This window comes from Panicum hallii, chromosome 1 (genome assembly GCF_002211085.1).
Source record: "Panicum hallii strain FIL2 chromosome 1, PHallii_v3.1, whole genome shotgun sequence".
NCBI lineage: Eukaryota > Viridiplantae > Streptophyta > Magnoliopsida > Poales > Poaceae > Panicum > Panicum hallii.
In genome coordinates, this window is record NC_038042.1 from 47,149,841 (window position 1) to 47,161,668 (window position 11,828).

The window sequence follows — 11,828 nt, forward strand, 5'->3', positions numbered from 1 at the left end:
CGGAAGCAATCATTCCGGCGAGCCTTCCTTCGGAATGGTGGCCGGTAGAAAGACCATCACTCCACCAGGGTTCAGGTCCATCACAACCACGAGGCGCCGTGCCTCATCCACGCGGGCAAAGCACAAAGCATAAAGACGCCTCCGGCCCGCGTCAGCGTCACTTCAGACCAGATATCCCCAGGCATTACAATGATGAAGAGACACGGGTCACTAGTTCAAGCATGTACAGAACACAGATGCCTTGCGCCGGAGGGCAGCAGACAAGGCAGACCACCAAGATCAAGAAAGCACAAATGCCGGGCAGAGGCAGCAACGTTCCAACCGAAAGCGCACAAGCACACGCACACGACACACAGCACGGCAGCACGCGCCGACAAGAGCATGCCGTTGGAACAGCAAGCAGAGACATTTTTGCACCAGAGCATCTGGTACCAAGCCGGGGGTAGAATAAAATGCAGGTGGGAACACCAGCTACAGATGATGATGCTTATATAGGTAGCAAGGAACATGACGCTGATATACATAAACCACTACTGCTACTACCAAAATACTTGTACATAAAGTCCTATTTACTGGAGGTGAGGGGCGCGGCCCGCCGGCCGACGGCCGGCGAGATGGCAGCAGTCAGTAGCAGTCTCCAAAACCAGGCAGCCGGCAATACGCCATGCCTCCTACCAAACACGGCAAACAAAACACAGGTTGGTGCCACATGGAACGGCGCGCACGCAGCCTGCTTGCCATTCCGTTCCAGTCGTCATTGTTGGCAGAGGACCACCGCTGGTCCTACATCAGCCATTCCAAACCAAGGCAGTCAGGCAGATTGTGGGCAACGTCCTTCGGGCCCACAGCGCAACAAACAGATAACTCTTAGCAGTCTCAAGGAGCATGGGCATTGCCTCCCAAACATCCAAAAAGGGAAGAAAAGGTAGAGCGCCAAGTTAGCATCCATCAGTCCTTATCGGCGGCAACCAGAACGCTGTTGTTTGAGTCACTCTGCGGCATGTCAGATTCTGGTGACAATTTGTCTGGGTTCGGTTTAGTGGTGTCACCAATGACCGGCAGCTTCGCCTTGGGAGTTAAAGACTTGGCCTCCTCGTAGGAGTAAATGTATATCCTTTTCACCATGCGGCAAAATTCACTGCGATAAAAGGAAACAAAATCCCAAGTTAAATCAATTGCAAAGTTAAGGACTTCAAATGTTCTATAGATACAGAATCCAGTGCGAAGGGGCAAGGGGTACGTACGACCACGGATCGTCCCCAACCAGCATCATATCATCCTCATCATCCGTGTAAATAACCTTCCATTTCTTGAGGCTAGCAGAAAGCTCCCCCTGGATATCAAACATCTCCTCCAACTTGTGGAGAAGATCATCATACCCTTCTAGCCTCGTCAAGTCCACTGCCCTGCCAACCGCCATTCCTTGCATGATTACCTGCAAGGACAAAGTTAGCAATTACACTAGCATCACCATGAAATAAACAAGTTGTTAATAACTCATTATCACCTTGGTGCAGCTCCTGACTTGCCGGCTCTCAGTCTCATGAGGAGAGCGCTCACTGCTTGCTGCTGGGGCATCTGTTTTGTTGGCTTGGGATGGCTGTGACAGCTGATCAGACTCAACATCTACTGACACAGCAGGTGGTTGGCCTTGACCAACACTAGCAACAGTAACCAATGGTGATACTGCATTACTTATCTCAATACCAAACAATCTGCAGCCAACAATAGCGGATTCTTGCTTCCTTTCAGGTGGAAGTTTGTTAATGCTAGCAGAGTAGGATTCCGTTCTAGTGTCTCGAATTGGCCAGTACAAATGATTGTTGGTTGGAGTAGAGCGCTCATTCTTTGAATGGAATCCTACATTCAACGATGATGAGAAGATTGAATTGGGGTTTGAATGGTATAATTCCTGAGTTCGCTGCAATCCTGAAAATGAGAAAGAGTGGGTAGCCTCAGCCGGGGATTTCCAAAAACCTAAGATAGAAATAGAAGAGATTAGTTTTGCATGCAAGTCAATATGTGAAGAGAACAGGAAGTATGCTGTTAGAAGCCTAGTCATAATTTGGCACAACAGCTTAGCAACCACATACCAAAAGCTGGAGGAAGTTCTGGAGCAATAGAAGGTGAAGCAGGAGGCCGTGCACGCTTATTCCGTAAAGGAGGCTGAGGCGGTTGTGTGTTAGTTGCATCAAGCGGTTCTAGTTCCCATGGTGAAACTCTATCTGGACGGACAACAGCAGAAGGCTCGTCCCATTGGACCTGTCAGCAGTGAAAGCATGGTCTGAGATCTTGGAAAGGCACATTCGAAATTGGAAATACAACATATATTTCAGTTGAAAATGCAAAGTAAAAATGGAATCATGTCCATAAATAGAAAGACATTGATTACCTTCAAAGATCTCCAATCAGAGTCGGCCCATGGAGATGTTGAGTTAGCTGGCATGCTTCCAAGACCAATAATTGTCCCAGTAAATCTGTAAACCATGAAGGAAGAAGGTTATGAGAGGCATCTATGCAACCTATAATGAAATATCAGTTTACAGAATATAAAATGTAGAATACCTTCTTTCAGGAGATTCATCACCCTCAAATCTCATTTTAAACCTCATACCGACAGACATCTTGTGATTCTTAGCTTCAAGGTACTTGTTTACGTTAACAACAAACTCCGATCGACTTGTTCTGTGGACCAAATTAGATGGACAAATAAAAGTTTCTTAGCACAAGTTCAAAAGGAAAGTATATTTCCACATGCCAAACCTAATAGGACAACATAAGTTTAGCGCAAGAAACAACAACGAAAAGCTATACATGAAATTCATTCATAATATAGACACAGGGATTGAATGTAATGCAACAAAACTCATGTGACGAAAGAAAACCATCCCGCATGTAAAATTGGATAGGCATTAGAACCACCACTACAGGAAAATCAATAACTGATAACAGCACAAAATAGTGGCAAGGCGCCGGTCTATGACACATGTGGTTGGTTTGGGCCCTCCTACCAGGGGGTAGTTGCAGTGATCGCCAACCCAAGGTCATGGTCAGCCCAGATTACGGTGCGGCCCTACAGGGTGAAGCCAGGGTTCGGGGGTTTACTCAGCTGATATGGCTGGGATCTTCTCTGCCTATAGAAAACCGTGGGGCGATCTTTCCCCCACCGGCCCAGTTCTTTTATAACAGAGCAGCTAGTTCATGTACAAAGTATAGTAGACCCAAACAAAAGATAATGCCTTGAGTAAAGAGAGCATTTCACAACAGAAGGTTTTTGAAAAAAAAGGAAGCGAACCTGGGTTTGTAGAAAACAGAAAAGAGAGTTCCAGTGGAGATGGCATGAGATGCAGTTGCCAGGACTCCAAGATGCATGCTGTGGCTTGAGATAACTGATGATGGCATGTTATTTAGTTGCCTCATGAGCCTCCTTACCCCGACTCGTAGCTCTCCATTCTCACCTCTGTTAGATTAACGAATAAGGACAGTTAGCAGGCTCATAAAAAAACTCAGCAGAACCAGAAGACAAACAAATGAGATAAAAGGCTTCGACATGCATTTCAATCACACCTCAAAAAGATAAATGCATCACCAGCAACCAATCTTTTCGAGCTAACAAAAACACTCCAGCCTGTTGTAAGTAGATGCCTCCTTGGTTGACCTAAAAGAAAACAGCCAATAATGCTTCATGAGTCATTGCAACCAAAATAATTATGGAAATTTGTTTCTGAAGCAGGAGAACTAGGTTCATTCAAAATGAACGCCACATCAAAACTACAAGAACAACACTGTTATACTCTGAAATTAAAACAGGTTTAAGCGGTATGATGATGTCAGAAACCAACCTCGAAAAATGTGACGGAAATGCCATTCATTTCCATGGAGATCTTTAGCCACCAATTCTTGCCACGGTGGATTCTGAGTCATATCCTAAAAACAAAAACCATTACACTTAATAAGTCATGCCACAGATGCTACGCACAGACAAGGTATACAAAGTATTGTGCTAACCAATTGGGGCAAACATTCTTCAGCATGCCTCCTGAGGACAGAGAACCCACCATGGGTGCTCGTGTCTGATGCGGTCAAAGTCTTGCAGAAGGAATGGACATTGCACCTTTCTGGCTCTGGTGGCTCAGGATCTGGGCTGGTGGGCCCACTTTGCTAATTAAGTGAATTCAAGGAAAATACGTCAGCACATGCATATGTAATACTGATCATGCGGTATAGCTAGTGAAATCAATTGGAAGAAAGGAAGGCCATTATGTGAGATAGAGTACAATATGTACAGAACAAAGAGACAATAGCAGAATGAGAAGATTGAGATCCACAAGAAAATTATATAAGTGATCCTACTCACATCTGCTTCTGGTTGCAGCATAATTTGAGCATAAACTTCATCAGAATCAGTTTCAGCCTGCATTCCAGAGATAAAGTAGTGAGGAAAAGTACAGATATCAGTTCTATAAATGGTTCTATTAGTGGGCATTCTAGCGAAGTTTGCATGAAGGGAGACTACACAAACCAAAAGGAAAGGAGGACTTACTCTGAGTTCTACATTTACCACCTTGCACAGGATCTTGGATGGTAGATTAAACAAAGGTAGGTGCTGGTCAAGTTGCTGATCTGTAGATGCTTCAAGCTATAGAAAGATTTTTGGTCATCAGTTGAATGACAAGATATACAAAAACGAGCTGCATTGCTGCAGAACAAACCACCGTGATTCTAATATATGGCACAAGAAATATTATTACAATATTGATAGCTAAACTATGCAGAAAAGCACTCGACTCCTCAATTGTGGTGCATCACAACAAGATATACCTGTTCCATATGTCCTTGCGGGAAGTAGTAAACCAGCTCGCCTTGGCGAGGCACTGTGACCAACGGCCCAGCACAAGCATGCCAGAGTTCCCTGAACAAAGCATCGCTAACACCCCCTATACAAAGGCAGTTGGATTGGATAAGAAGAAACATTCATGAGAATAAGGCATACGTCCAATTGAAGAGATTTTTTCACCCTTTTATTCTGTAAAATTTACAGCGAAGAAGTCTATTTTTATGATGAATCAATTGAACAATAAAGACACAGTCCTATTGTAGGACCATACACACAGATCTTTAATATTTTTCCTATTCGTAATTTCACATGAATAAGTCTATTTCTATGATGATTCAATTGTGCAATAATTACACAATCCTAAAATAGCACCATATGCATAGATCCTTCATTTTCATAATATAATCAACATTTCACCCAAAACATACAAAATTTACAAAGGAATGCACTGCAGTTACCAAATGGACAAATATCAGTTTACAAATCCGCAACCATAAATCTTCCCCTCCCCAACCCCAATTCCACAGATCCTGTTTGCATGCATGAAAACAACAGATGTCTAACCCAGACAATTTACTGCAGAATTGCAAAATTGTTGGATAAACCAGTCAAAAGCAACAATCCTCTGAGCTGTACTAGAAACAAGGCCAATTGTTACGGTAACCTTGGAAATTTTACATTGGAAGGCACCGTGGTTACTAATAAGACAGAAATCGATTTTCCAGATCCATAATTACATATTCCCCCCATTCCGCAGATGCAATTTCGCATGCATAAGAAAAATCGGGTGGTGGTGAGCTCAATAATTAAAAAAGTAGACTGGCTAAACTGCGAATTCTCCCATGAATCAGTAAAAAAAATAGCAGTCTCCAGTGTAAACAACAAAATTATGAAGAAAAGGCATTCCCTCGATGCACAAATTGCAAAGCCGTCCAAAATTCTACCGAATTTCGCACTTCCTTCCTCTCTCTGCCACGAGGGAGTCAACTTCCCAAGTCCACGTTCCTCTACGCTCAGCAATTCAGCATCCCCCCGCCAGCCCAGCAGTCGCCACACAAAAGGCCCGGTCCAAGCAACACAAGCCGAGAGAGCAGAGAGAGAGAGAGAGAGAGAGAGAGAGAGAGAAGCAGGAGGAGCCAGAGCGCAGGGAACGGAACCGCACCTGAGCCGACGGCCGCGCCGGCGTTCGCCATCCCCGCGGCTTCTCCGAGACGAGCTCCCCTCCCCGAGCGGAATTCAGCCGTAGAGCACCGAGCCGCGCCCCGATCTGGTCACCCCATGCCGAGCTCCGCAGATCTGCGGCCGCAGCGCCACCGGGGCAGCCGTTAGAGCCCCGAGCCCGCGCAATTCAGGGGAGAGAGAGGAGGCGCCGGGGCGCGCGGGGGGAGGCCGGAGATCTTACTCTCGGCAGCAGGGGAGGGGAGGGTCACGCACGCGCGGCCGCGACTCCGGAACCCCCCAAAGGCTCGGCGGGCGGGAAGGCGCGCGGCGGAGGGGGATGGCGGGAGGGGAGGGAGGAGGCGTGGAGCTGGAGCTGGAGCTGGGAGGAGCTCGTGCGCCTGTGCTTTGCTGCCCGGGGCGGGTTGGTTGGCTGGCTGGCTTGGAGCCGAGGCGTTGGGTTTTTTTTACTACCAGCAGCGCGAAGGAAGAAGCGTTGGACAGCGCGGTGCGGGGATGGCCCCCGTGCTCTGCAGCGGCTTTATTTTTCGCGTCGGTTTTTCGAAACGGCTTCCTCGCTGGAGATCGATCGGTTTGTGGGGTTTCCGGGAGGGATTTTTCCGCGGGAGGGGGGCAGCAAAGGCGTGAGCGCACGGTAACGGCGGCCGTTAGCGGAGCGTCCAAAGTGTCCAGCACTCCGGCTACGCGTACACGCCGGGTGCGTCCTGCTCCTGCGGGATGGGGTCTCTTTTTTTTTTCATCTCACCACAGGGTTTCCACCTGCATGCTGCGCCCACTCCCATGCTTTTGGGAAGGGGTCGTGATCCGTGTGCTCTTTTGCCTCGTTCTTGATAAATGTTGAATGGAGATCATCTAGTTGGGATCATTATTAGAGTTTATAAATGATGATGTCATAGATACACATCGTGTCATTTGTCCTTACCAGCGATGCCTTAGAAAAATTGGACTACTACTCAAACAAATTGTTGAAAATTGTTAGGTTGTAATTAGCGGTAAGGTGATGGTGAGTTATAACCGTTGCAGTGTTGCTTAGACGTCTTTGGGAAAAAAATACAGACGGCAAAGGTGTCTTTTTAGACTAATTAGTTGGCAGTATAATTTATAGACTACAAATTATGCTACCTCTAATGCAGTGGATAAACAACTTTAATAGTTCTAAATTAGCTTTATTAGATATTCAACAATCTCTTTTTGTTGTCTAGTACTGCATATGAAACGGAACCAAGAATTTGATCTATTATGTTTGTACGCCACCAGAGTCCACAGGATCAGTCTCAGATTGACTCCTCACAAACGAAAAAATCTCAGATTGACGTGCCCATTGCTTCGTGCAAAAGAAACGGCACGGCCCTCCCAGCGCTAACTTTGCACCCCCCCCCCGTTATCCGCAACGGCACTCCGTTCTGCATTACGGCGCCCATAACTACAGACATTAAAAGCTCACGGGCTGCAACCCCCCACGTCCCGTCCGTCTGGCCCCACGAGGGCGCGGCCCGATCCAAGCCACTGTTCAGTGGTCCCGCGCAGCAGTGTCCGTCGACGACGGCCTCGCGTGCGGCGAGGACCCATGAGGAGGTACACCGCCCATCCATCACGCCGCCCAGATCCGACGGCCCCGCATCGCCGTCCATCCGGCTCCTTTCCACCAGCCTGCGTGTACAGGGGATACAGGGGGGTCGGGCAGGCGCGAATCCTTCTTTTCCCCTGGCGCGTACCGTGTCCACCTCCACCATGTACGGGGCCAGATCATCTGACTTCACTTGTTTTGAAGTCACCTGCAGTCAAGGAATCTGCATCGTTGCTTGTCCATCCAACGAATCCTGGGATTCGTTGCTTTTTCACTGCCACGACGAGCTGTTGGGCCGGCCCAAGTGACAACCAGTATGGCGGGAACCTTACTTTTGGAGGGAAATTTACCGCCTTACACTGTGCTAAAAGGAACAAACTGATCTGTTTCCGCAAAAGAGGAACACAGATGGAAGAAAGGCAAGAACCAGGCGGTGGTCCAGGCGATGGACCACACAATGACATCGGCGATGGACCACGCAATGACATCTTCACCAGGTAAAATGTTTCTTACTCTTCTCTTCTACTTTCTTGGATCTCTTTTACTTTTTTGGATGGATGTGCTTGTTTCTGGAACCATGTGCTTGCTTTTCGATGGATAAAGTGCTTGCCTTTGGATGGTTATGCATTAGAATAAAGTAATTACCTTGGGATCCTATAACATTTTTGTGCTACGCATTTTGAAACAGCACCGCACCTGAGCTTGGCATGAAGTTCCAAAGTGTTGAGGAGGCTTGGATATTTTGGGAAGCATATGCAAGTCGCACTGGTTTTGAAGTTAGAAAGCGGTATACAAATAAAAGAAAATTTGATGGAAAGGCTAGATCTTGCAGATATGTCTGTGCGAAGGAAGGTCACAGAAAAGAAGACAAAAGAGATCATCTAACAAAATGCCCAAGAGCTGAAACTAGGTGTGGTTGTGAGGTACGCATGAGCCTTGCACTAGATCAGGAACTGGGATATTACAAAGTGACTGATCTTGTCTTAGAACACAATCATATTCTTCATACTCCAGAAACATTTCACTTAATGGTGTCACAAAGAAAAATTTCAAAACTGCAAGCTTTTGAAATTGAAGCAGCACATAATTCTGGAATTAGTCCAAAAGATGCACACGAGCTAGCTAGTATTCAAGTTGGTGGGTCATTTAATCTCAGCTATACTTGTCGTGATCAAAGAAATTATCTACGGACTAAGCGTCAAAGTGAGATGGCACATGGTGAAGCTGGAAGTATGTTAAAATACTTCGAGGATAAAACTAAAGAGAATCCTTCATTCCAGTATGTTTTGCAAAAGGATTGTGATGGACAAATAGCAAATATATTTTGGGCTGATGCTAAAATGGTCATTGATTATGCACACTTCGGAGATGTCATCACTTTTGACACAACTTTTGGAACAAATAAGGAGTCTAGACCTTTTGGTGTTTTTGTTGGATTTAATCATTTCAGAGAAATGGTCATTTTTGGTGCCAGTCTTATGTATGATGAAACTTTTGCATCTTTTCATTGGCTTTTTGATACCTTTCTCAAAGCACATAATGGAAAGCAACCAAAAACAGTGTTCACAGATCAAGATAGTGCAATGGGTAAAGCAGTTGAACAAGTTTTCACGGAAGCATGGCATGGGCTTTGCACATTTCACATATCACAGAATGCACTCAAACATCTACATGAAAAGGAGATTCTAAAAGATTTTAGTGCTTGCATGTTTGAGTATGCAGACCAGACAACATTTGAAGATGCATTTAACACTATAAGAAGCAAAGTGGAGAAGCAGACTTGGCTAGATAGTATATATAAATTGAAGGAAAAATGGGCAGCATGTTTCATGAAGGATATTTTTACATTGGGAATGAGAAGTACCCAATTAAGTGAGAGTCTTAATAGTGACTTAAAGGAATATTTGAAATCAAACCTTGACATCATCCGATTTCTGAAGCAATTTGAAAGGGTTGTGCAAGGGAAAAGGAACAAGGAACTGGATTCAACATTTGATTCGAGGAAGAAATTTCCTAGAATAAAAATGAGAACATCTATGTTGTTGGAAGCAAGCAAACTGTATACACCCATTATATTTGAGGTTTTTCAAGATGAATATGAACGATCCATGCGAGCATGCAGTAGATTATTGGATGAACCCAATAAATACCGAGTTACAATTGAAAATCTTGATCAAAAACCAACCTTTGAAGAGTGTGAAGTTATAGGGAATCCTTTGGAGCAATCAGTTATATGCACATGCAGCCAATTCAGTAGGATTGGAATATTATGTGGTCATGCATTGAAAGTTCTTGATTCGATGAACATCAAGACACTTCCGACACAATACATATTAAAGCGGTGGACACGAGAAGCTCGTCATGGTACAATACAAGATAACCATGGAAGAAACATAACTGAAAATCCAATGTTGGATTCTATGCTTCGCTCTAGATTACTCTCCCACAAATTTCATAGTTTAACAGATCAAGTTGCCGGCTCATTGGACTGCTGCTTATTAATAGATAGCACACTAGACATTCTCATTAAACAAGTTGAAGAAAAAATGCATGCATGCAGAATCACTCTAGAAGATCCTTGTGCTGGACATATAACAAATACTAATGTTGAAGTGTCAAATGATCTTATGGGCATACGGCTGAAGAAAAAGGAGGTGCGAACAAGCACGTCAAGGAGAAAAAGAACATGGCTTGATAAAAAGCGGATGCCAAGGAAAAAAAATGAAAGCAATATGTTGACTGCACTGGTGTCTAAAAATGACAGTTTGACAGCACAAATAACATCAGATAGTTGTTCTAGGTACAACAATACAAGTGTTGAAGAATATGGGGTTATTTCAAGCTTCACTCAACTTGTGACGGTAATCTTGTTATATCTCAACGTACAGTTTGATGTTTCAGAATTATTTTAGTTCTTACCATTGTTTTTAACTGTGTAGGTACCAATGACAAATGAGCTATGCAGTGAAGAACTATTTTAGTTGAAATGTCAATTCCAATGAGCTATTTTGTATCAGACAAGAATTATTTGACTATAGGTTATTTCTGTAATTTAAAAATATTGTAACATTTCGTTGTTTTTGTGTGCTGAATGTTCAGTTCCTTATTCAGTTTGCTTTTGCTAAAGCAGTGGCATCGCTTTGGGCTGAACAGCGGCAAGTTTTGGACTGGCCCAGCCTGCTATATGTTGTGTTTGTGTGTTGAAAAAGCAAAGAGTCATAAAGCTCCTTAGATGAATAAGCAACGGTGTAGATTCCTTGACTGCAGGTGACTTCAAAACAAGTGAAGTCAGATGATCTGGATCCACCATGTACCGCGCGCTGCCCCATGCCACGGCCTCCCGTGCTGTCTGTCGCCTTTGATGCCCCGGGCCACAGGGTGGCGGGTCTGGCCGGCCCCGGGAGCACACGCGATCGGGCTGTTTCGGCTCTCTCCCGGTTTAGCCACGGATCTTTTCGCAGCGTTCTCTCGCAGAACATCACTGTTTGCTCTTTTGGTCTAGTTCTAGCATCACACGTCTCCAGCTGAGCACTAAAAGATCGTAGTTATCCCGAGACAGTTGCTCGGAGTACGGCAATTTTCAGCCTGTGCTGGTAGCATGTACTTGGTGTTTAGCGCGCGCCCATGCGCGTGAGTAGACATCAGGTGCTCAAGATAGCTGCAGAAGAGTTGCCTCGGAAATAGTAGCAGTATATTACAGGCGCAGCTGCGTAGATATAAGTTTGGTTAGATGAACGGCAGTTCTTTTACGTTTATTACGTAGAATGGTAGAAATATGATACCGTAGACTATATTTTACACGGAGAAGCAAACACTACCAGCAGCTGCAATAAAGAACTACAAACCATCGTCTGACCATAGCAAGGAAGAACTGCAATAAAGAACTACAAACCATCGGCAAAATAGAGAAGCAAACGAGGCTTAAAACGAAGATCAAACAACATGTAACAGGTCTTTTTAGATATCCTGAGGTAGACTCGCACGACATGTTTCAATCCATGCATGGTCAAATGACGTTTTCAATAATACAGTGATTGCATAGGGTTTATACAGGAGAGTTTTTGCACAATCTTCCGAGATGCGTATCCATGCTGGGTTCTAGTCTACACATTAAAGAGATTTCTTTTTGATCGAAGTCATCAAGAAGATCCCTACCTCTTTTTTTTTAATTTTATGTATATAAAATAAAGAATATTTACGAAAGGGATTTACACGGGCCCTAGAGACCCGAAGAGGAAAGAGGGG

General features: G+C 44.8%; 1 protein-coding gene across 3 annotated transcripts; it reads right to left on the bottom strand.

The window, feature by feature from the left end:
- Positions 1-408: 408 nt before the first annotated feature.
- Positions 409-6,501, bottom strand: LOC112887077 (auxin response factor 7-like). Of its 3 annotated transcripts, XM_025953169.1 has the most exons (15): positions 6,240-6,499; positions 6,000-6,133; positions 4,822-4,937; positions 4,544-4,639; positions 4,358-4,414; positions 4,009-4,161; positions 3,843-3,927; positions 3,568-3,658; positions 3,296-3,460; positions 2,566-2,685; positions 2,393-2,477; positions 2,094-2,262; positions 1,508-1,977; positions 1,245-1,435; positions 409-1,138 (listed from the first exon to the last, which is right to left on the bottom strand). In XM_025953169.1, exons 2-15 carry the CDS (start codon positions 6,028-6,030, stop codon positions 949-951), a joined length of 2,019 nt encoding a protein of 672 aa, XP_025808954.1. In that variant the 5' UTR covers positions 6,031-6,133; positions 6,240-6,499; the 3' UTR covers positions 409-948. The 3 variants fall into 3 exon arrangements, with proteins under 3 accessions (XP_025808954.1, XP_025808962.1, XP_025808945.1); XM_025953177.1 differs by having other exon boundaries at positions 1,508-1,929; positions 6,000-6,501; XM_025953160.1 differs by having other exon boundaries at positions 6,000-6,499.
- Between the last annotated feature and the right edge of the window lie 5,327 nt (positions 6,502-11,828).